General features: G+C 40.0%; 1 protein-coding gene across 3 annotated transcripts; it reads left to right on the top strand.

The window, feature by feature from the left end:
- Positions 1-15803: 15803 nt before the first annotated feature.
- On the top strand, positions 15804-25464 carry LOC114310854 (disease resistance protein RGA2-like). 3 transcript variants are annotated; one of them, XR_014329856.1, is made up of 3 exons: positions 15804-20358; positions 20494-20631; positions 25069-25464. XR_014329856.1 is itself a non-coding variant. In XM_082869343.1 (2 exons), the coding sequence occupies exon 1, from the start codon at positions 16075-16077 to the stop codon at positions 20344-20346; it is 4272 nt and encodes a 1423-aa protein (XP_082725469.1). In that variant the 5' UTR covers positions 15804-16074; the 3' UTR covers positions 20347-20358; positions 25069-25464. The 3 variants fall into 3 exon arrangements, 1 of the variants encoding a protein (XP_082725469.1); XR_003646303.2 differs by having other exon boundaries at positions 20525-20631; XM_082869343.1 differs by lacking the exon at positions 20494-20631.
- The last annotated feature ends 423 nt before the right edge of the window (positions 25465-25887 follow it).

The following is a 25887-nucleotide window of genomic DNA, read 5'->3' on the forward strand; positions in this document are numbered from 1 at the left end:
AAACAATGGCCGTCCCATACGACCCCAGCATATACATCACTCCCTCCCACTTGCCTAAGCAGACGCTGTTCATCCCAGAAAGCACAGACTTGTGCATGATGAGCGCGTCCATATCCCAACCCGAACCTGTGGTGGTGACGGTGGTAAAAGAAGGTATGCCTGAGGGCTCCATGAGCTTAACTGAAGAAGAGTACAACCCTTGCTGTTACATTGTGCCAACTAACCAGGCTAGACCAATGGTGGAATTGCCGAAGGGAATGGAGGTTAATGTAGTCTGGGAGGACGGGCCAAGCCAGGGGCTAGATGACTTAGCTGAGCTTGAGGAGGACATCAGTAATCTGCAGTTCTTTGATGAACAGGATCTGGGAAATGTACAGATTGGTTGGTTTGATATGAACAGATCAAAGGATAATACAGGGCGGCTTAGTGATGAGCCGGATGTTGATGAGGGGTCTCAACCAAAGCAGGGACAGTTGGAAACAGGAACGTCTGCAACGGCCAGAACGGTCGACAACAAAGGGAAGTTGCCGGAGAGCACCGGTACTAAGAATTTTGCTCAAGAATTGGGTAGCTTGTGTACAGCTGATACAGAACAGGAGGTCGCGCTGAAGCGGTTCGAGCATGAAAGAACTGAGACTGATCAAAAGGCTAGAAAAGCCAAAGGCCCTGTGGGGACTGATTGTGTTGTGAACACAGGAATGATTACAGCGGAACTGGATGTGTGTTTTTCGGTTGCCGAAGGAATGTGGTGGGAAGATGAGATTTGTATCTCGCTCACACGAATGAGGATTGGGGACAAAATCTGCCAGATGATACATGGTATGCCAAGGAAATCGATCACATGACTTGGAGTGGGCGATAGTTTAAACCCCCACACCTGGACCAACCAGAAGCATCAAGGAAATATAAGGAAGCTGAGAAACAAAAAGAGAAACTGTTAGAAGAAGAAGCTGTACTGAAGAAGCTGAAGAAGATTTAGGCGGATATATCCATTTGGAGTTTGCTCATGGCTTCACGGGTGCATAGACAAGCCGTCCGATCAACAATGGATAAGGCTAAGCTCTTTATTGACACAACCCCCGAGCAGTTAGTGGGATTGGTGTTCTCGGGAGGCGCCTCACCGACTTTGACTTTCACAGATAAAGAATTGCCGCCTGAGGGCTCTAAACACAACAAGCCACTATACATCTCTGTGGAATATAAAGAGAAGTGGATACCAGTTGTCTTGGTTGATACAGGATCTGCAATTAATATGTGTCCATCACACGTACGACCTATGCTATCGGTTTGAAGCCGGCAGATTTTGCACCAACAGCCCAGGTGATTTGGGCTTATGACAATACAAGTTGGGAAGTGATGGGGACAGTTTGGATCAGAACTCAAGTTGGCCCGGCACACTAGTATATTGAATTCCACGTCCTAGATGTCCCAGCCACCTTTAACTTACTCCTTGGACGGCTGTGGCTGCACCAAGTAAGAGCTGTCTCTTCCACTCTGCATCAGATGCTGAAGTACCCTCATGGGAAGGGGGTAGCTATTGTTTTTGGGAACTCTTCCATACATCCGCCGCCGAAGGTTACTACACTTGTGCTAGAAATTGTACACGGCCAGGAGGATGTGTTTTTGTCTTGGTTCACTTTGGCCGAGGCCCGGGTAGTGCAAGATATTCTGGCTGTTGATGAGGGGTTATATGTCAGTGCTGAATCCGTTTACCTCATGAATAAGCTGCAACATGTACCAGGAATGGGATTGGGAAGGAGCAGCCGGAAGGGCGTCGCTGCATTGGCCGAAGTGCCACACAACCCTTATACCTTTGGTCTAGGTTACACGCCTACCAAAGAGAATTGGGTAAAGAAGGGAAAGGAAATGGCAGGAAGGGCCAAGGCTAAACAAACTGGGAAGCACTATGAGTTGGTGCATAGATCTATTCAAAGAACCCTGAACGGCCGCTTTGTCTGGGAGGTGGAGGATTTCCCATTTTGTGGCTTTCCTGAGCCATGGCTAAATTCTGAAAAGCAGCGCTTGCCCGGCTTCGAGATCTTTTTCAATCTACAGTTGCAAAGGGATGAAGTTGCAGAAGAGCAGACTGACCTACCAGCTGTGGCTGAACAGTGTGTAGAGGATGAGTCCGATGGCACAAAACTCGAGATAGGAGCAGCACTGGCTTGTCTCCTCTCAGATCCTCGGATCACATTAGAGAGCTCGAGGGATGACTTCTTTGTTTCCATGATTGGAGATCAATCGGCTGTTGGTCCTTTTTTCGGTATTCTGGATGCATCTATCACATCCTCCCTCGTTTGGTAGTTCGAGGAGGGCTTTTTGTCCAGCAGTTCTGAATCAGGTAGTGAACCGGAGTCTGATTCCACAGAGTCTGTGGAGTCGGAATCTGATTCCACAGAGTCTGTGGAGTCGGAATCTGATTCTAGTTCTTCTGAGTCAGAGTTCAGTATTCCTGGGGTTGATAACCTAGATACCGTTGTTTTGTCCAGGTCGTCTTTTAACTTTTCTTTTGAGTCGGTTATAACCGAGGAATTGGACGAACTGGAAGTTGTGAATGAGAATGGTACCACTATGTACCACTTGTTCACTGCATTAATCAGGACTTTCAAAACTTTGATAAAAATGACGAGGAAGAAAGTTCTCCTATTTTGAAACATTTGATTGATCGAGAGGATGAGAGGTTTGTAAAACCCCTGGTTGATGAAATCACTTCAATTAATGTTGGTACTGAGAAAGATCCGCGTTTGGTCCAGATCGGGTCCACGTTGTCTTCGGAGGAACCCGAGCGCCTAGTCACTTTATTAAAAGATTTCAAAGATGTTTTTGCATGGTCCTACGAAGACATGCCTGGAATCGATCCTAAGATTGTACAGCACCGGATCCCTCTTGATCCTAAGGCCCGGCCCGTCAAGCAGAAGAATTGGAGAATATGCCCAGATTGGGCTCTGAAAATCAAGGAAGAGGTCACCAAGCAGATAGATACAGGGTTCTTGCTAGCATCTGAGTATCCTACTTGGTTGGCCAACATTGTTCCGGTGCCGAAGAAAGATGGCAGAATTCGGGTGTGTGTGGATTTTAGAGATTTGAACAAAGCTAGTCCGAAGGACGACTTTCCTCTACCGCACATCGACGAATTGGTGGACTTCACCGCAGGCCATGCGTTGCTTTTCTTTATGGATAGGTTTTCTAGGTACAACTAGATCTTGATGGTACTCGAGGATAGGGAGAAGACTACCTTCACCACGCCGTGGGGAACCTACTGTTATAAGGTGATGCCGTTCGGTCTGAAGAATGCTGGGGCTACTTATCAACGGGCTGCAACCACTATCTTATACGATATGATCCACAAAGAGGTTGAGGTGTATGTGGACGACATGATTGTCAAGTCCAAGGAAAGAGAATGCCATTACACTGCCTTGAAGAAATTTTTCCAACGGATCAAGGAATATCGGTTGCGACTGAATCCTTAGAAATGCACTTTTGGTGTCACAGTAGGGAAAATGCTAGGGTTCTTGATTACACAAAGGGGCATCGAAGTCGATCCTTCCAAAATCAAGGCCATACTAGAAATGCCACCACCAAGGACTGAAAAAGAGGTGCGAGGCTTTCTAGGAAAAGTGCAATTCATAAGATGGTTTATTACAAAATTAACTGTGACTTGTGAACCACTATTTGGTCTCCTAAAGAAGGGAAAGAAATTCCAATAGGATGACCGATGTCAAGTTGCTTTCGAGCAGATCAAGCAGTATCTACAGAACCCACCCGTGTTATCACCGCCAGAGCCGGGGAAACCGTTGATTTTGTATCTGTCAGTAACCGACACGACTATGGGCTGCATACTTGCGCAGGAATCTAAGGACAGAGTGGAGAAGGCCGTCTATTACCTGAGCAAGAAGATGCTGGAATACGAGACCCGTTACACTCCGCTGGAAAAGGCTTATTTGGCCTTGGTATGGGCTACCAGGAAGTTGAGGCACTACCTGTTAGCTCACTCTGTAATTCTGGTTTCGAGATTAGATCCCATCAAATATCTCTTCGAGAAACCAGCACTTACGGGTAGGCTAGCCCGTTGGTTGCTTCTTCTCTCCGAATTTGATTTGAAGTATATGACTCGCAAGTCTGTGAAAGGGAGAGCGGTAGTGGAGTTCCTAGCCGATCACCCAGTGGAGGGAGACGAAGCAGTAGAGTATCTGTTCCCAGATGAGGCCATTCTGCAGGTCGAAGAAGAGATTTGGACTATGTACTTTGACGAAGCATCTAACTAGTATGGGTATGGGATAGGGGTGTTGTTGATAGTTCCCGACAATTTCCACATACCTTTAGCTTTAAAACTCCAGTTCAAGGTATCTAATAACGAAGCAGAATATGAGGCATGTATCCTTGGCTTGGAAGCCGCCCTGGAACTAGGGACAAAACGGTTGGACATCATTGGGGACTCAAACCTGGTTGTGTCTCAAGCGAAAGGAGACTGGAAGGTTAAAGAAGAAAGGATGAAAATCTATCACCAAACCTTGGACGTTTTAATTCCCAAGTTTGAGAAGCTAACCTTCACGCATTTGTTAAGAGAGAGCAACAGGTTCGCTGACACTTTATCAACTCTATCTTCCATGATAGACATCCCTTTGGGAGTTCGGATGCTTTCAATCATTATTGAAAAGAGGTATGTACCGGCCTACGAGCTGATTGCCGCAATAGATGAAGTACAAGATCAGAACCCCTGATATCATGACATCTGGAACTTCTTGGAAAATGAGGCTTATCCACTAGGGGTAAATGCCAAAGATAAAAGGACAATATGGCGAATGGCTGCTCAGTTTATCATCTGCAGGGATAAATTGTACAAACGGGGCCATTTGGGAATGCATAAGATGCGTGTTGATGCAGAAGAATCGAAGCGCCTAATGGAGGCCATCCACGGAGGAGAGTGCGGAGCGTACATGAGCGGAGTGATGCTAACTTGGAAGATTCTCAGGCAGGGTTACTACTGGTCAACCATGGAGGAGGATTGTATTGGTTTTGTTCGGCGATGCCACAAATGCCAGATCCATGCAAATTGCATAAACATCCCACCGTCGAAGCTGTACAACATGACTTCACCATGGTCGTTTTCAGTCGGAGGAATTGATGTTATTGGGGCAGTTACTCCGAAGGGGTCAAACGGGCATGAGCATATCCTGGTGGCGATAGACTAGTTTACAAAGTGGGTTGAGGCCCAATCCTACGCAGTGCTGAAAGCGTTACACGTAGCCAAGTTCATCAAGAATAATATGATTTGTCGTTATGGGGTCCCGAATGAGATCATTTCAGACAATGATTCCCACTTCAAGAAAGAAGTGATCGACTTGTTGGAGAAATACAACATGACTTTTCATAAGTAATCCACATATCTGCCGCAAACCAACGGAGCTTTTGAGGCCGCCAACAAGAACATCAAGCACTTCCTACAGAAGATGATAGAAACCTATAGGAACTGGCCAGATAAGCTGTCATTTGCTCTTTGGGCTACAGGACATCAATTTGAACTTCTACTAGGGCAACTCCGTATTCTCTGGTTTATGAGATGGAGGTTGTTTTGCCGATTGAAGTTGAGGTTCAATCATTGCGGGCTATGGCTGAGTGCCAAATAGGGCAAGCGGATTGGCAGCAAAGCAGGTTCAAGGAACTAATGATGTTTGACGAGAGAAGGCTGAAAGCACTGTACCATGTCCAAGGTTATCAACGCAGAATTGCCAGGGCTTTCAACAAGAAAGTTAAGTCCAGGAATCTGAAAGGAGGGGATTTGGTTCTCAAAGACAACCAAGCTCCCATCCATGACCCTAGAGGCAAGTTCAAGCCCAATTGGACTGGTCCTTACATCATCAAGTCTATCTGGCCGGGTGGAGCTGTCATTCTTATGGACCTTGATGGCCTCAAATTCTCCCAACCGATCAACATGGACAAGTTGAAGAAATATTACCCTTGAGAGGCTCGCTAGGTCGAAAACCCGAAAGGGCAACCTAGGCAAAAGTTAGAGCACAAAAAATTTGAAATAAGAAAAACTGAGCTCGCAAGGTTGAGAACCCAGAAAGGGCGGCCTTGGCAAAAGTTAGAGCGCAAAATGAGAGTGTTAACACCCGAGTGAACTCGAACCGAACTACGTAAGACTCGATTCCCATCTTTGGGATACGTAGGCAGCTTCATTCTGAAGTCCAGCCATAAACACTTCCAAATCAACTGTGTCCATATGATTGTTTTGGTCATCTTTGTCTTTTCTGCATCAAAGAATTTAGCTGTGATCTTTGCTATCAGAGCTGGTTACAGTGCAATGCTATTCAGACAAGGGGCAACTTTCCAGTTATTGGATTCGGGGTTGTACATCTCAAAGATAGAGTCCGGGTGTGTCCAATTGTGATCCTTATCAAAAATGGTTTTGAAAAGTTTTAATAAAAGTTGATTTTGTTCAAATTAATCTTTTTACGACTTAGACCATTTTTGGACCAAAAGGAAAATCTTCAGTACCCACAACCTTCAATTTCATTGATTTCAATACAGAGTTCCCCAACTCTTGATACAAATCAAAGTTGCTTTTTATTACATTCAAAAGGAAAACTTGAAAGTACAGATTAAAGCAATAAACTTGGGGCATAGTTAAGTTAGGTGCTCCTGCGTCCCCTCCCAGAGCTTGTGGAAGCTTCAGATGCCAAAGTACGCCCGGTTTGTGCCTCTTCTTCAAGCCAAGCTATGCATTCGCCAGAAAAGGGCGCAACTGAAATTGTGAGCGAGAGCTAGAAGTTCCCTTGTCCTCCATGTAGTGGGGTATCGAGCTAGTTGTGAACCTCGAATCAGGAATGAAGCTGGGTACTCTATCCCCTCTTCTGGGCAAGTCTGGTTGTGTCCGAACTGACGCCGGAATCGAAATAGAAAGTAGAAGACACAGTGTGTTAAGCCAATCAACTGAAGGCCAGGCTATCGGGACATGCTGTAGCTCATTTCAAGCAGATCAAACCAGGGCAATGCCAAGCAATGTCAACAGCAGACCTGTTGCACATCCAATGGCACCACCACCCCTCGTTCGGGAAATCGACTAGCCGTTGGCGAAAGAAGTAGCCATGTGTTGAGTATGCAGGGCAAGAGTCTACTACCTTTAACCTGCCCATGAGCCATATCTGGGGAGGAACGAAAAATAAGAGAGATTAAAGAATAGAGAGGTGTATGTGGAGAGAAAAAGTGAGAAAGGGTTCTGAGAGAAAAACAGAGCCTGAGTGCCGAGTGATGTGAGAAGGGAGGGAAACATTACCTATAAGAGTAGTGGACTTCCTGTGAACCTGGTCGTCTCCCAGCGATGGAAAACATCCAAGCCCATCAAAGTCTCAGCTAATGCTAAGCCAATGCAGCTCTTGCCCTTCTTCAAGCCTTGGGCAACTTCTATCATGCGAATGCTAGACCCTCCGAAACCAGGGGCAAGCAGAAAATAAGCCAACATACACAAGTAAAGGGCATGCTGATGAAAACTTTGACAAAGACGGTCGCCACGGTTGTCGGCGTCAAAAAATCGGTGAATGAGGTTGGGGATATCCAACTCTCCGTTGTGAACTAAAGATCGAGCATCGTGTAAATCGAGCCCACACATCCGTCCTAAAGCTTGGATGCGGCCAAAACGAGACTGGGGCAAGATATCCTCATCACGCCGGGATTCCATCAAAGCTTGGAATTCTTCGATTGTGGGACATATCTCTTGTCCCCCGAAGCTAAACACATGCGTAATCGGGTTCCAACATATAGCTGCGGCATGAAGGAACGACAAACACAGCGGAGTACGACTTAGCAAGAATAGTGCATTTATCCCGAAACCCCAGAAATTTAGCTTTTCCGAGCCATCTAAATTTGCAATCCAATCGGTGAGTTTTTCGGTGAAGAATGGCTCCATTTGTGGCAAAAACAGAACTGGAATGAAGAAACTACGATGTCCTAACTTTTGTATTAGATAAGGCACTGAGTGGAAGACAAGTGGCAACAATCTGGAGACTCCCTGCATCACTAGCCGACCGACCAGTTAAGGTAACTGACCGGCCATCTTTTGTGGCCGACAATCACCACCAAGTGGCCGACAGCCACTGTTTGACTCCAGCAGAATTGCCTTGGTCTCTCTGTATGTTGAGAATGCTGAAAACCTGTGTTTTGTTCTATTCGGGATGTATTCTGCGGCGGTTTTGTTAAGTCGTTCTCAAGTTTGTTTCAATTTGTTTATCGAGTTATCGCAATTTGTTTATCGAGTTGTTTTGTTGTTGCTTATCGAGTTATATTTGTTTCATTTATCGAGTTGTTGTTTTGTTGAGTTGTTGCATTGTCCGTTGAATTGTCTTATTTTGTTTGTTATGTCTTGGTTGGTTCACTACTTGACTAAGCAATTGTCATGACAATGTACAATATTCAATTTCCATCACCTAGTTTTGTGTAAAATGGTGCAATGCGATGCTCAGAATATGAAATGCAACACGTTTTCATCAAAAAAAGCTTTTTCTTATTCCAATCATGGTTTCTTTTTACAAAGAGTACAAGTTTTTAAAGAAATAAAACTGTCTAAGGCTGTACAATATGCTAACACTACTAGTAAAAAGAAACAATGCAAAAAGCGTCTAAATCAGTGCCATCCATCTCAGGATCGAGAGGCCCTTTTCGTCCTTTTCCTAGGCATGGACTCGGAGCTATCGCCATCGGCACCACTGTCCGAGTCTGAGTCGGAGCCTGAACCAGGGCTGCCTCCGCTCCTATCCTCGGAGCCCTCCTTAACATCATCACCATCGTCAGAACCTAAGCCGGTGCCGTCGTCTCCACCCTCAGATGACTCTGACTGGGGACTCGTTGGCTCCTCGTCCTTGCTGGTCTCATCATCGTCATCGCGCATGACAAGCTCCCGACGTCTCCCTCGGCCGCGTGCCGGAATCTCTCTCCCTGCTACTGGAGAAGGCTCTGATGGTCCTGTCTGTAGAGGTGTGACTTGAAAAGGTAGTTTGAATATATCAGCCATAGTATGTGTATCAGATGCAAGTATGATGTGCAAGGTGAGTACACGTAGAAGTCGGATACAATATGTGAATGCAATGTGTCAGATATGATCTATACATGCAGTGTATCAGTGCAGTGTGGGAAAATGTTCAGTTTAGATGTCAGTTTTAGTATATCAGCAGAAATATGATAATCGAAATGCAAGAAAGCTGAAAAATTATCTGAATGCCGTGGGAGCTAAGTATCGTCTCTCTCCTCAAGATCATGCCCTCGACTGAGGACAACACCTCAAGTAATCCCTCGACGTATTCGGTGGAGGGCTGCAAATGCAAGTTGAAATGATCAGTGAATGAATGAATGTCTAAGTATCTGAGTGATAAATGAAAGCTGTAATGCATACCGGTTGTGAATCGGGTGTCTTGACATATCTGTGACCAGGCAACGGAGGCTCAATCGGGATCTGATAAGGCTCTCCAGAATACCGCCAACCCGTCAGCTCGGTCGGAAGGTCTGGCCATCCAAAACTCTGCCTTACAAGGGGTATCCCTCTAGCCACGCCCCTCGTTGCTTGGGTCCTGCTCATCGAAGGGGCTTCTGCTGCTCAGGCCCTACTCGACGAAGGGACGTCAGCTGCCCTCCCCGTGTGAGCACGAACACCTGTCAACGGAGGCATGAGGTACGTCTGGAGATAAGTCGTATAGTCCCCCTCCCCAATGAAGAGGTCTGCATCTCCACCCCGCATGAAGTCAGTGATCTCCTGAGGAGAGAGACTCTCTGTGGCTCGCATGGAAGGCGAAGGCGATAAGGGAACCGACTATAACGGCAGACCCAGCATCTGGCGCATGAAGTGCTCACCAAGAAACCAGGCTCGCCCTACTGGCCCCTCAAGCAGGAGCCGATACCAGGAAGCACCCCAAGTACAGTGAACTGAAATCTGCAACCCTCTGGCATCGTCGCCAGGGCTGCCATGTGATCTGCAGACAGCAAGTGCATGGATTGGTTAGTTTCCATTAGATATGTAAAATGAATTGAAGCTGAAAGTAGAAAGAATTGTGAGTTTTGAGTTACCTCTACTGTCCTCACTGTGTCGAAATACCGGCGAAGGAATGAAAGGGTCTCTCAGGTCCTCAGCTGGAACTGACCATCGTATCGATGCGAGTATGGCACCTCAAAAGGCGTCTCGACCTCCAGCTCAGGAGCAAGCGTCGGGAAATAGGCGTATACCCATAGCTGTGAAAAGCAAGAGGGCGACAATGAGAATACAGATAAGCACAGATAATGTGGAAAACAGAGTATGTGTGCAATGTCCAGAAAATGCAGAATGCAAAGAATACAGAATACAGAAAATGTAGAAAACAAAGTGTGCAGTATAATGTATAGAAAGTACAAGTGCAGAGTAGATATTAGACTTTGTGTGTATAGTGTGTAGTGTACAGAAAGTGCAAAGCAGAAAGCACAACAGAAAATATAAAACAGAAAAGTAAAGCATACCTCCCAGGCTCTCCAATAGCCGCCAACTCTATTCCCGCTTCCGTCGGAGGTCGAGCTCATGTAGCAATATAGCGTAGCGAGGCCGGCGCCACCCCAATCATAATGCCGAACCTGAGATAGGTCCATTAAGGCGCTCAAAAGATATAACCCGACTGTGTTCGCCTTGCCGGCAAACAAGGTAGTGCTGAAGAGGAATATCAAGAAACCTCGGGCATACTGTTCAATCCCCTCCACAGTCGCTAGGTCTGTCCTTCTGTAGTGATCCGCGAACCAGGTGTATCGGACCATCCCTGATCGGAAGATAGGTGGGTGTGCTCCCAATAAATAGGTCCAAGCGGCCTCTCACTCACCCATATCGGAGTCGTATGGGATCGGCCGGCTCCCACCTCATGGCCCGTCAACATGGCAAAATCATATGGGGTCATCGTCATATCCTCGGTGGTAAAGAAATGGAAAGAGTTGGTGGTATCCCACCATCTCTCTACCAGTGCACCTAAGAGGGTCCTGCTTGCCATGAGGTGTGATAGCCCCATGCAGAACAAACCGAACCCCGCCTCATCGATGATCTGCTGGACACCGTCGGGGAGGTCCATGTACCACTCCCTCGCTGCGGTGGACCCATATCCGCTAGTAAAACGGGAATCTACCTGTGTTCAGAATGAGCATAAATACAGTATGTGGATGTGTTCGGAATGAGCAGAAGGAATACAGTGTGTGAGTGTGTTCAGAATGAGTAGATGAAATACAGTGCAAAAGTGTGAGCTATGCAAGAAATGTAAAGTACATCGCAGAAATGTAAGAATGTAGTACATACCTCGGAGGCACCGTGGGACAGATGAGACTCTGGCTCTCGTAGCAGGAGATCTACTGGTGCGTGTCGTGCAAACCCGCTAAAGTGACGGACTGTACTGGGTGGTAAGGCATGCGCCTCAGGACGGTACCTCTCTGGATCGAAAGGTCGCACTCTAGGCGGCAACTGTATGTACTTTGCCATGAGGAGTCTGGTTGTCTTCAGGATCTGAGAGGGTTTTTGCTATTGTTCCAGTTGGTCCAATTGATGAATCTAGATTGGTTGAGAAGTAGGTTTTCACCATTGGCAAGAGGGTAATATGGAGACAGTTCGTCTGGAAAGTGGGATAAGAATGTAGGGCCTAAGGTGGCTCTAGCAACAAAATTGGTGTTGGATAGTAAGGTAATGTCTAGTTTTAAGGAAGTGATTAGTGTCCTGATGAAGTCTGAAAATCAGAGCAGGTCTTCATTGTTTTCTTTTTCTTGGACTGGCTTTGATTTTTTGGGTGCCATAGCTTAGGGTTTTATAGTGCTTGGGTTTCGAATGGAAGTGTTTGAGAAGAAGAAGTACAGTTTGGAGAGTTTGAATCAGAGGTAAATGAAGTTGAAAGGGTAAGTCTTTTATAGTTTGTGATGGGCCCAACATTTTAAAATAATAAGATAGTCTTATTTTGGGCTGTGGTCTTTTTGTTTTTGGGCCCAAAGCAAGCAATTCATTTTCTTTCTTATTTCTTGGGTCCAAGGAGATAAGTTTTTGTTCTGGGTCTAAATTCGGCCCAAGTGGCAAGTTTGTTCAAGTTAAAAACATTTGATATTCATTTAACTTGAACAAGGGAGGCATTATTTGCATCTATTTTGGCCAAGCCCTGTCGACAGGTGGTCCAGTCAGTGGAGGACACGTGGCCAAGTCTGGAATGGATGTTTAGCATCAAAAGACTAAGGTTAGCAGTTGGAAGTGGGTTTTTGCATGTGGTGCTAGCTTGGAAGGTGGAGCAGTTACTGGCAATGTGGTCATGGATTTAGTGGGCTACCTTCAAGAGGAAGCATGAGCAAAATAGGAGTTTTCTTCTATTGAATGAGGGATAAAAGAACTCAGGGGCACGTGTTAACTTAAAAGGAATAAAGTTCAATAGGTGGAAGTGAATGATTGATGTGGTTTGAAGATTGAAAAGTGAGAGTGAAGTTATGGCAGTTACATAGCAGCAGTTGCAGATTGAGGAGATCATAGGGTCGTGGGAAAGAAGAACTATAAGAGGCCAAAAGTTTGCAGAAGGAGGAAACATGAACAACAACACATCAACTTAGCTTTTAGACTTTGGAGTAGTTCGGATTGTAACTTAGAAGTAGTTTCTTTCACTGTAATTCGTACTTGTTGAATGAACATATGTGATTTCAATTTGAAGTTGCTTTTTGTTTGTTTAATCTACCTTATTTCCATTAGTTGATATAAAATAACTTGTTTTCCTCTTGTTTACTTTGTTACCATCAGTTGATTCAAAGAAGTCCTCATTCTTTTGAGGCATTAGAATCGAAACCACAATTACTTGATTTTTCTTATTGAAGTTGTTCAGTTTGAGTTATTGCTTGGTTGCTGTCAATCTAGACCCAGCATAATTTTCACTAACAATACCATAAATATATATATTTTTTTGTTGATTATGACTTATTGATTGTGGCAAAATCTAATCTTATTGATTGTGGCTTATCAATTGTGGCCAAATATAATTTTTTTGATTGTGGTCTATCAATTATGACTTGTTGATCATGACCAAATCTAATCTCATTGATTGTGGTTTATTGATTTTGGTCTATCAATTTAGACCATAAATCATCTTTAAAGACTCGCTATGACCACATTATTATTAGTTTTGTTATGGTTTACAGGTGATGACATGGGCATAGAAAATGGGGGCAAGTTGTCAACGTGTGGCAGTTTGTAGCACTTTGTAAGGAATGTAGCTTGATTTTGTTTCATGAAGTGGCCAAACTGCCTCTAGCAGTTATACTTCAAATAGGAAGCTGTCAATTGTTACTTTACAAATAAACTGAAGACAGATTGGAGAAGGGATCAACAAATCATCAAATTTATCATAGTTTTTTTTCTTTATCTTTAGGAATAGTTTACCTTAATTTTTAGGAGTAGATTATTTTAACTTAAGAGTTGTTTTCTTTGTAATTTGTGACTTGTATTTCTTGTAAACTTAGATAATTTCATTTGGAGTTATCTTTGTTTATTTGGATACTTTACTCTTTCAATTGTTAATCGTTTTAAAGAAATCCTTGTACTTTCAAGATATTTAGAATCTTTACACATTCGTCTGATTTTCTGTTTAATTATTTAGTTAAAATTGTTATTAAATCTCTATCAATTAAGACTTAGCATAATTTTTTACTAACAAGAATCAAACGAACTTTTTTGACATGTAACTCTATGGATACCAACAATGATCATACGAAACCAACCACTCTTCCTTCGTTCCTTAGCTAACTGTTTAGCATAATTTATCCAAAATGTACACCAATGTATTGCAGCTTAAATCGAATTTTGCATGGAAGTGTGATTTTGGACCTGGTGTGACCAAACATAAAAATTATGATTGGTTACCTCAGCAGGGTGAAATTGCAATACAACTCTAAACCTTATGAGAGAATTGTAATTTCAGAATTTCAGGAGTATTAATGTTATCTAGACAAACCTCGGCGGTGTTAGTTTAATTTATCCAAATATTTAATATAAAATAATTAGACAAAATTATTGTAAAAGTTCTTCAAACTAGTTGTTTTGGGGGAGGCAACATTTATAATTTGGGAGATTCTAATATATACACCCTTGCCCTTGAAAGGGGTGTATTATATGCATTTCTAGTTATATCATTTTTTTTCTTTAATTATAACATTATTTTCGTTATAACTCATGAGATCTTTAATTCTATATGCCTTATGTTGTATTTAGTTATGACAATTTTTTATTTTAATTAAAACTAAAAAAATATGAAATTATACTATTTTATTCTTGAGTTGTAAGGAGTGCGTACTCGAGTTTTTGCTTTACTATTTACAACACAAGTGATTAAAAATAAGACAGGTTCCTCTTCAGTTACTGGATAGGAGTGTTGGGCATTAGTGGATCTTGATTTGGGCCCATGTCGATAATTTAAACCGTTCAATGTATAAAACCCGCTGAGTATATTATTTCTACAAAAAATCACATTAATTGAATATTGATAACTATTTGATTAGATCACATTTTCAAAATAATTTTTGAATTTAATTTTCAAAGTAAATTGCGACGGAATGCAATCGGATCAAGTGGTTATTGATATCAATCAATGTAATTTTTTTTACAGGAATAATGTATTCAATAAATTTTATACATTAAGGGGTTGTTTGGGGTGTCCTAAATAAATGTACTTTTTGACTTTTTGGACTAAAAAGTTGAGGAAAAAAAGATGGTTGTTTGGGCTAATTTTTTGACTTTTTATGGAAGAATGTGTATTAAAAAATTGTATACATTAGTGTATAGAAGAAGATTAGGAAGGTGAGTTGTACGGTCGTACTATCTGCACAGCTGAAATGATGCCAAGAAATAATTGGCTACTTTTTGGGTATTGCACTAGACGATGTTGTTCTGCCCGTGGGGGCCATCATGGGTCCCATTTTAATAATCTGAACCGTTCAATGTGTAGAACTCATTGAGTACTATACGTCTATAAACAATCACGTTGATCGAATATCGATAGCTATCTGATCAGATTAGTTTTGTTTCAACCGTTAACTATAACACCATCCATTTTTTTTATACAAAACAGATTTGATCATGTAGTTAGCGATATCCGATCAATGTGATTTTTTACAGACATATAGTATTCGACGAGTTCTATACATTGACGGTTCAAATTATCAAAACGGAACCCGTAATGAGCCTCCACGGGCCAAACAGCAGTGTGTTAAAATTGCACCCTAACTGTGCAATTTTTCTTAAAAAACGCAGCAACAGATCCATCACCGGTCAGATTGACTTGTAATTTTGTGTGTAAAATTATTTTTTAAATATTTGTTTGGTGAATAGTGATAATTTTTTAACTTTTTAGATACCTTTTTGACTTTTTATCTTTTTTTCCACATGCCAAACCAGGCCTAAATAATCAATATGGACTGAATCAAGTCGCACCAATGCCCAATACTCTTCTCTAGTGAGGAGCCATGTCCTTAAAAATAATAGAAAGAAACTGACGGAGTTTCACCCTGTGTCCCCGCTACTGTATATAATATTGTTATAAAATTTGAAAGGGTAAATTACACTTACACCTCTTGAGATTTGGGTTTAATACATATCATTCCCTGATGTTTGAAAAATTACACTAATCTCCCTGTCATTGTAATTATCTAGACGGAATGAAGACATTGAAACTCTTTTTTTGTTTTGCTTTGCTTTCTCTTTTTTTTTTTCTCCTTTCCTTTATTTTTTTAATATAATTTTCTCTGTTTTTCTACTAGAAGTTGTTATTTTTTATATAAGTAAGAGAGTTTGTAAAATAAAATTATTAATCACAAAGATAGAAATGTAATTAGACCAAGAAATGGATAGTAATTAGATCAAATTTCAAGAGTTGTCAATGTAATTTACCCCATTTGAAATAAACGTGTCTCCACCGCCCATACCATGACTTCATGAAAACTACTTTACATATATTATATGTAGACTTCTCTCTCCATTGACTGCTCTTCCATTTCTTATGTGGAAACAATCATCGATTTGGTTACGAGCTCAAATCAAATTGAATTGAATTCTCACAAATTCAGGAATCAATGGCTATCGGAGAGCTCTTAATCGCCGCTTCAATCAAGTTTCTATTTGAGAAGTTGGCCACTTTAGCCGCCGGCGAGCTATCGAACTTTGCACGCGGCTTCGGCGGAGAGCGCCGAATTCGTACTCTGTTGACGAAATGGAGCACAACTCTGGAAGAAATTGAGGCAGTTCTCGTTGATGCTGATGAGAAGCAAGTCACCGAAGGAGGTATTAAGATTTGGCTTGAAGATCTTCAGGACTTGGCTTATGACGTCGATGACATACTCGACGAGTTCTCCACCGAAGCTTTGCGACCTAAGTCGATGATCGCCACCAAGGTACGTGCACTATTTCCAACCAATATTGTCAAATTAGATGAGATCACTACCCGATTCCAAGATCTTTTGGAACGTAGAACTGTGCTCGGCTTGCAAAAGGTCGGTAGTAGTAGTAATGCAGGGACATCTGCTAAAGCTTGGCAAAGACCACCCACCACATGTTTGATGAATGAACCTAGTGTATATGGGAGGGATGAGGATAAAAAGAAGATAATTGAGTTGCTCTTACTAGGTGTTGAGGAATCGAGCAATTGCAATATTGGGGTAGTTCCGATTGTGGGTATGGGTGGGGTTGGCAAGACCACCCTTGCTCGGATGGTATACAACGATGACATGGTCGGGAAGCATTTTGAAATAAAAGCATGGGTTTGTGTCACTGAAGATTTCGATATTATGCGAGTGACAAAAGCAATTTTGGAGTACACCACTTCCCAGCCTTGCAATTTTGATACCTTTGGTCAAGTCCAAGTCCAACTAAAGCAGGTTTTGGATGGGAAAAAGTTCTTGATTGTTTTAGATGATTTTTGGAACAAAAAACACAGTGATTGGAGCAGTTTGAAGAGTCCTTTCAACGAAGGAGCCCAAGGAAGTATAATCATGGTAACAACACGTAACACAGATGTTGCGTTGATGCTAGGAACTGTGAAATATCATCACTTGAAGCAATTATCAATGGATGATTGTTGGTCGGTGTTTGCACAAAATGCATTTGAGAACACAATTATGGAGGCAAGCCCGAATTTGGTTTCCATTGGTAGGAAAATAGTTGAGAAATGTGGAGGCTTGCCTTTGGCTGCTAGGACACTTGGTGGCCTTTTACGTTGTAAACTAAGAGACGATGAATGGGAAGATGTATTGAACAGTAAAATGTGGGAGTTATCAGATCAGGAAAGTGACATTCTTCCGGCTTTGAGGTTAAGCTACCATCACCTCCCTTCACATTTGAAGAAGTGTTTTGCATACTGTTCAATAATACCCAAAGGTTCCTTGTTTACTGAAATGACTCTAGTTTTATTTTGGATGGCTGAAGGCTTCATTCAACAACCAAAAGGAAAAGGAAAGAAGCAAATGGAAGATCTCGGGCACGAGTACTTTCGTGAATTGTTGTCCAGGTCATTTTTTCAACCATCAACTACTGGTGACAGCTCAGAATTTCTGATGCATGACCTCATCAGTGATCTGGCTGAGTTTGTTGCAGGAAAAATTTGTGTTAGGCTGGAGGATAAGTCGAAAGTTAACGAGCAGTACAAAAATCTCAGTAAGGCTCGCCATTCATGTTACAAGCACGACAAATATGTCAAAAAGTTTGAGGCCTTTTATGATGCCAAGCATTTACGTACCCTTGTGACATCTAGAGGATATTATGGAGGAGCTTATTTGGCCAGCAATGTTCCCCATGATTTGTTGCCAAAGCTCAGACGTTTACGCGTGCTTAGTTTTGGTGGATATAAAATAGTTGAACTGCCAAGTTCGATCGGACATTTAAAGCATTTGAGGTATCTTAATCTTTCTTATGCCCTGCTTTGCTCATTACCCGAATCACTGTGTACTCTATACAATCTACAAACACTCGAATTAAGATATTGCATACATATGAAGAAGTTGCCGACAGCCACACGAAACCTAATTAACTTGCGTCATCTCAACGTTACTGGTGCAAATTCCTTACAAGAAATGCCACCAAAAATAGGTCAGTTAACAAGTCTCCAAACATTATCAAACTTCATTGTTAGCAAAGGAAATGGGTTTATGATAAGAGAGTTGGGGAACTTAATTCATCTTAGAGGGGCACTTTGCATATCCGGGTTAGATAATGTGGTGGATGTTGTGGATGCAAAGGCCGCTAAGTTATATGAGAAGCAGGGCTTAGATGAGTTATTGATGGAATGGAGTAACACTAATTCAGAAGATTCACGAAATGAAAATGTTGAATTAGAAGTGCTTGACATGCTACAACCCGACAATAAGGTTAAAGTACTTTCCATCAACGGTTACTATGGTCCAATATTTCCAACTTGGGTTGGAGATCCTCGGTTTTCTAATATGGTGCACTTAGTGTTGCAAAATTGTGAAAAATGCACATGCTTACCACCTCTGGGGCAATTACCCTCACTTGCAAAACTTTACATTCGAGGAATGAAAAGAGTAGAGAATGTTGGCCTTGATTTCTTTGGGGGGGGTTGCTCGAACCCTTTTCCAGCTCTAGAGACTTTACACTTTTGGGATATGCCGGAATGGGAGGATTGGTCTCCTTGTGAAGTTGATGAGGAAGTTCAAGCATTTGCTCGCCTCTCAGAGCTCTCCATTCGAAGTTGTCCCAAGCTTTTGGGTAAATTGCCCGACAGTCTTCCTTGCTTAAGAAAGCTTGAGATTCAGAAGTGCCCACAGTTGGTGGTTGAATGGCTTCCGAGCCCTACAATGATCCACCAAAAGAGGAATACCCTCCCCTTCAGTTCAGTCACCTCCTTATCTCTCAGTGATGTTTCAATTTTGGACTCTATTCCTAATCAAGAGGTAGGCGATGAAGTATTAGCAACTGCAGCGTTTAAACATTTTAGCTCAGTGACTGATATGAGAATTGAAAATGTTCAGAAACTCACATGCCTGCCTAGATGGTTCTTTCATGGGTTTACGGGACTCCAAGAATTGAGGATACATAATTGTGAAGAACTCACAACATTGTGGCAGAATGAGGTCAGACTACAGCACAAACTCCCTGCCCCTGCCCCTGCCTTGCAACATTTGGAGATTGAAAACTGCCCCCAACTTATTTCCTTGTTCGAAGAAGAAAAAGAAGATAGTCCACAGTTGCAGCGACAGCAGCAGGAGCAAGAGGGGTCGCCTTACTTAATGGGGCTTATGTATCTGGGAGTTGAAAATTGTGAAAAGCTGGAGAAGCTGCCAGGGGGACTGCATGCCCTGAAATGTCTTCAGAAAATGAAGGTTCAAACTTGTCCATCGCTCACCTACTTATCGTCCAGAGGTGGGCTACCGGCTGCACTTGAAGAACTTGATATTGCTCATCTATCGAAGCTGGAGTCACTACTAGCAGAGGACGGTACGAAAATTATTTGTCCATCTCTTAAATCGATTCGAATTAATGCTTGTAAGAACCTCAAATCCTTGCCCGATGCCATGCATGATAGCAGCATCAATAATGAATTCAAAAATCTCAGCCTAGTGGACATAAGAGGTTGTGAAAACATGGAGTCCCTTCCGGAAGGTTGGTTCCGGTTGGCCACATCGAATCTGAGAGACTTGCTTATCTACGACTGCAAAAAGCTCGAGGCCCTACCGTACAACCTCAGTTCTCTTCAAGAGCTGAAAGTGTGGAAATGCCCTGCAGGAATTGTCTCCAACTGGAGTTCTCTGACGAACCTCAGTTCACTCACCATCCACACGATCACGATCGGTAAGCCCCCATCAGAGTGGGGTTTGCACAGATTACCCTCTCTTAGAAAACTCCTTCTTAATGGTTCCAAAGATTACCGTTGGGAGTCCATTTCAGACGATGGAATGTTATTGCCCACCTCTCTGACCAACCTGTCCTTCCAGTATTTTAAAAATCTAGAGAAGCTTTCTTTTAAGGACTTTCAAGACCTCACCTCTCTTGAAGAACTTTTCATCAATGGTTGCCCTAAGCTCACTTATTTGCCAAAGGAAGGGCTGCCTCCCTCGCTTTTGAATATCGCGATTAGGAGTTGCCCCAAATTTGCATCCTTTCCGAAGCAAGGGCTGCCTCCCTCACTTCGGTATCTCTGGATTGAGAGTTGCCCTAAATTATCATCGTTTCCGGAACAAGGGCTGCCTCCCTCGCTTTTGTGGTTGGAGATCAAAGGATGCCCGATACTAAAACAACGGTGTCAAAAGGGGAAAGGCCGATATTGGCGCTTCATTTCTCACATTCCTCGTGTCGACATAGATGATAAATTCATCTTTGACCCAAGCTGCTAGAAAACAAGTCAGGTGCGTCAAATCATTTAAAATATAAATCTTACTACTCCCCCTTTTCTTTTTTTCTTTTTCTTTTTTTTTAATAATTTAATTTATATTTTGGGATGTTGTCTCTCATCAGAGTTGCCTTTTTTTGTGGTTGTAAAGGAAAATGATTTGGAGCCAAAAATACATGTAGAAATTGAAAGAGAAACAGTGAAGAAGGGCCACCTCTACCCTCTGACTGCAACCTCTGTGTCAACATTTTCGAAACATCATCTTGCAATGCAAATTCGACTGTAAAAGGTAATTGCATTCACATCACATGCATAGTGATCGAAACCCATACTGCTTTCCTTTTTTGTTTTTCTTGTTCGATTAGCCCCTCCGTTTTGTGTTTCAAAATATACTGTGCTTTTTTGGGAAGTCGGTAAAAAGTCAATTTCTAATTTTTTATCCATTTTAGATCACATCATCTCTCACATAACTTATCAATAAAAAGATAAAATAAATTAAAAAAATCTAAAAATTAACTTTTTATCAACTTTTCAAAACACCCAACTATCAGCGACGAGTTATGTAAAGAGTAAATCCTTCGCATCAACTTGCCTACCTACATGTAATTAGAGTTTTCTAGAATTGCTGGGAAAATTGTCATGGTCACGGTAGACTTGACTTTTAAATTTGAGTGTCTAAGTGTAAGCTGCAGGTGGTGATTAATAATCCAATTCAATTCAGGAATGGATTGAGGTTGGGCTTTTTTTAGTGATCTTTTTTATGAGGTAAAAAAAATTACTAATATATGGGAAAGAATAAAGTTATATATATTAATTAGTGTATTAATAGATGATGTGATATAATTTTAGAAGTTTTAAATATTTATAGTTTGTGTAGTGGGTGTGTCACGTCCTAAAATTTGGATAATTAAATATTAAATTAAGACTAAACCTCAATCAATATTCTATCATCCAAATCCTAGGAGTGAAACAAAATTTAAATGTCTCATCTCAATCTGGTTTAATTAAATTTCAATACTAAAAAAAAAAAAAAAATACAAGGGTTAAAAAAAATATAAAAAAAAAGCAACAAACGCCAATCAAATTATCCATCATAAATTCATGACTATCCAATACTTTCAACATTAAAGTAGCAACAAATAGTCAAATTAACTTAAATAATGTGAAGTTAAAAAAAAAAAAAAAACCCACAATGCCAAACTATCAAAATACTAAAGTTATAAAAATAAATACATAAATAAATAAATAAACTAATATCAATTCTAAACTCCAGAAAACAAAAGAAGTCCAAAAAATGTGTCCTACAATGGCAGTTATTTCTCGTCACCATCATAGTTCCAACTAATCCTGCGAAGGAAGCTCGGCTGTGTTCAAACACAACACACCCGAGATGCCAAGAGACAAGACGGATTAGTATACAAGTATACTGGTATGAGTACAAGATGTGAAACCCACGTGTCTACCAGACACAAACAAAAGTACATTTAATTCTTTTTACGGAATAAGACAAGTAGTTTCACCCGCATTGAGACAAAGGGGTAGTTTCCCGAGATACGGTGGCATTTAGTTTCTTGCATGTACACAACTAAATATAAATTGAGTATACAAAAAATAAACAAAATAAAAATAAAAATATAGTGGGTCAGCCCTACATAAAAATTAGTAAGACCTACTATTCTGCAAAAATAAAGTTAGTATAATTTAATCATAAGTAAATTGTCGAAGAAGTATAAAAACGCATCGTTTTATATTTAAATCATCTGAATTGACCAAAACTCAAAGAATAAAAGTTGTATATAATCAAATTTTCTAAAGGTATTGCGAACGAATTTAGTAGAAACTGAACAGGTTGAGAGCAAAACTTAATAGAAGAACATAGATAGAATTCAAACGAAAAATCTAAAGCTGCAAACGAAAAAAACTGTCCTAAGATGATTTTTTTCAGAATAGTTCAAAACGCGAAAAGTGTTCAGAATAATGTTTTACTTTAGTTATGTGAAATTAATAGAAATGAGCTCGTTTCGTGGGTTAAAACAATATCTAAAATTTGCATTGCTAAAATGAATAAAAACTATTATAACCAAGATCATCCAATTATAAGTTCTAATCGATCTTTTTAGTAAAAAGTTAAAATACAAAAGTTGTCTAGAATTACGTATACATGCCTCTGCCCAAATTTTGTAATTTAACGAGGTCGTTTTCTATTTTTCGAGATGTACCAATCAAAGCAATTCAAACTATATCAATTAGTTCATATTTAATTCTTTGTATCTTAACTTCACCATTTTGGCCTTTCACTTCCAGCCTACACATATATCCCATGTGCCTCCCGTATACCTAACACTGCTTTGAAGCCAAACTTGCATGGGGATATCGTCCCGAGTTTGACCCACACTGCCCGGATAGTTAGCATATACGTACGCGCGTAAATCAAAGCACTCGTTTGCTCCTGAGAACGAGGCAATAATATATATACATACACAACACCTCATCTACTCATGAGAACAAACGTAACAATGCCAAGCTAAGGTATTCAAATAAATCTCATAATTCTCACTTTTTTTTTTTATACAATTTTTCTCACCAATGCTCAAATAAAATAATAATTCATGGAGTCATGGTAGAGTATAAGGGATTTATTTATGGGTTCCTAGGTTTTTTTAATTTCACATATCCATGAGTGTGATTACATCCATAAAATAAATATGTATAAAAGCACTAAACCTTACATACACAACTAACCAAAATAATTGAAATCAACCTATCATCTATATACAAGCACAATATCAAACCAACATCAAATAAATAAATAAAACAACGAAATAAACATAAGTCAAGGAAAGTGAGTTTTGCATTCACAATATTTTTTTTTAGATCAAAAAATCATTTGAACAATTAATGAAGCCACCAAAATAAAACCCCAATCTTTTTTTCTCCTTTCCTCTTCTCTCTCTCTCTCTTGGTTGCGCTGCTGCTACTACTATAAATTGTATAGGCAACCTAGAGGGTTCCTCTCTCTCTCTCCCTCTCTCTCTCTCTCTATATATATATATCTAAACAAAAGGTTATAAATTATTATTATACAAATACAACATATATAATTATAAATATAATATATATTTTATCAATATATAAACACTTTTTTTTTATAAACAATATAAATATATCAATATTCGGATTAATTACATATAATTAAATAACATATTAAATTAATTAAATACCACATTAAATTCTCATGTATCCACACAGTTAATAAAGCTAAAAATAAAATGAAGTAATAATAATAATAATAATAATAATAATAATAATAATAAATAATTACTTAAGAAAAAAAAACAAGGTCGCTACAGGGTGAGTCCATAGTTGTGAAGTGATAATGTCATAACATATGTTGGTACATTAATTGGCATATCAATTGGTGCATGTAACGCCATTGTATTGAAAAACAATAAGTTTAGGAAGTCTTCTCAATTTACTCAAAAATTTATCAACTCCCCAATTATGTTAAGGCTAGGTTATCATATATATATATATATATATATATTATTTTTTTTTCCTTTTAAATAAAAACAACCTCCATAGTGACTTGCCATGTGGGCAGTTGGTAAATTTTTGGGTAAATTGGGGAGGCTCCTTAGTCTGAGAAATTTTTGAGTGCAAATAGGGTAGGTGCCATGTAATACCTTTCTGTTTTCTCATTGGTTGAGAGAGTGGGGGTTTACATTTATGTGTTGGGTGATGGGGAGACAACACGGGAGGCCATGGTATTTGTGATTGGTTAAAGGCACCACGTAGCATGCAACATGGTATCCTATCTACGCCCAATAATTTTTTCCTTAGTCTTATTGATTTGAAAATGACTTTTTTAGTTGTATGAGAAAACATAAATTCCTTATGTATGACTTACTTTTTTTAGTAACTTCTTGATTTTTGAGAACATACTTTTTTTAGTGACTGTTTGATTGACCTTTTGGTATTTGTTGACCTTTTTTAGTGACTTTTCACTTTTTAGGCTAAATCACAACTTCCCAACTGAGGAATTATTTTTTTGACTTTTTAGTTGCATCTTTTGTTTTACTAGTTTTTTTAGCTTTTTTAACCAGAAAGCCAAACTTCCCAATCAATAGTTTACTTAATCCTGGATGTATTAAGTGATGATCAATTAAGAAAAATTCTATAATACACACTTATTTTTTGGGTTGTGTACCATATGCCCAATTATAACTTTTGTAATCTTTGGTTTTGATTCATTGTGTTGTTAGTTATGACATGATTATGACTTTTTAATGTATTAGTTATGATTTGGTAATGACTTTTATTTTGATTATGATCGAAGAGGTCTTTAGTTATGTCTCAAGTTATTACTTGGTTATTACCTATGTGATTATTATTTTAGTTATAACAAAAGATCTTTGGTCGCCTTTAAATAATGTCTGATTATGACTCATTGTATCTTTTTAGTTATGACTGAAAGTTATTTAGTTATGACATTTGTGATATCAATAACTAGCATACAAAAAACACCCCAAAAAGGGGTGTGTATTGTCGCATGACCGGATAAAATATGTAGTAGTTATTATCTGACAGTTATATATTTATACTATATATAAAGCAAATGCTAGATTTGGAGTCGTAAAACCTTACTTTTATTCTTAAATTACCCTTCCTTCGATTACTATCCCTTCTTTTTTAATTGTATTTAATTATACTAGACTATAATTGACAGATTTGAGGCACATATATAGAGAGATTGTGAGAGTGGAGAGTGGAGGTGAATGGCATCGATTTCTTCCTCATTTGTGGAGATTGCCAACGATGGTGTAGGGGAGATCTAGAGATATAATGGAGATCCAGGCAGATAGAAGTGGAGATTGAGAGGGAACATAGTTGATCAAACATACTCATTGCCGACTCTGGTGAAGAAGATCACAAGACAAAGGGTTTCATAAACTAGATATGTGATTTTAGACTTTGAATTTACATCAATGCAAAATTGAATGTTAAACATGCGACTTTATTATCAATGTTGTCATTGTAATTGTAATGGTAGAACCATTGATTGATACATTCATCCATCTTTGCTATCAATAAAGTTTTTTTCTTAAGTTAAAAAAAAAAAAAATTCACGCGAAAAGCGTTCTGCCATAATTTCTCTAATAATGTAATCATTGTGATAATTTAACAAATATATTTTAAAAAAGCACTCATTGACGACCTTGTTTGGAAAGTTTTGTTTAGGTTAAAATAGTCGATAAAAATAAAATAAGTTAAAATAGCTAATAAGATAAAATGTCACATTTTAACTAAAATAGTTTATTCCCAAGGCTAAGTGTTGGTGTTGGTAGCCATCATACCTTCATCTATTCTCTCATTATTTTCCTGTGTTTTGTAACTCGCTATTATTGGGATCCAATTCTTGCTTCTTGGTACCAAAAAAATATGAAATTTCATACAACTTAGGCACTATTCCTTTATACGCCCACATTTCATCACATCCTTTTATGTTTTAGAAAAAAAAATATTTTTTTTTTTATTTTTTTCACAA

Source organism: Camellia sinensis, chromosome 5 (genome assembly GCF_055761805.1).
Source record: "Camellia sinensis isolate YWXY chromosome 5, ASM5576180v1, whole genome shotgun sequence".
NCBI classification, from domain to species: domain Eukaryota; kingdom Viridiplantae; phylum Streptophyta; class Magnoliopsida; order Ericales; family Theaceae; genus Camellia; species Camellia sinensis.

Excerpts from the sequence above, each read along its gene's own strand:
- LOC114310854 (XM_082869343.1), top strand. The coding sequence starts at position 16,075 with ATGGCTATCGGAGAGCTCTTAATCGCCGCTTCAATCAAGTTTCTATTT.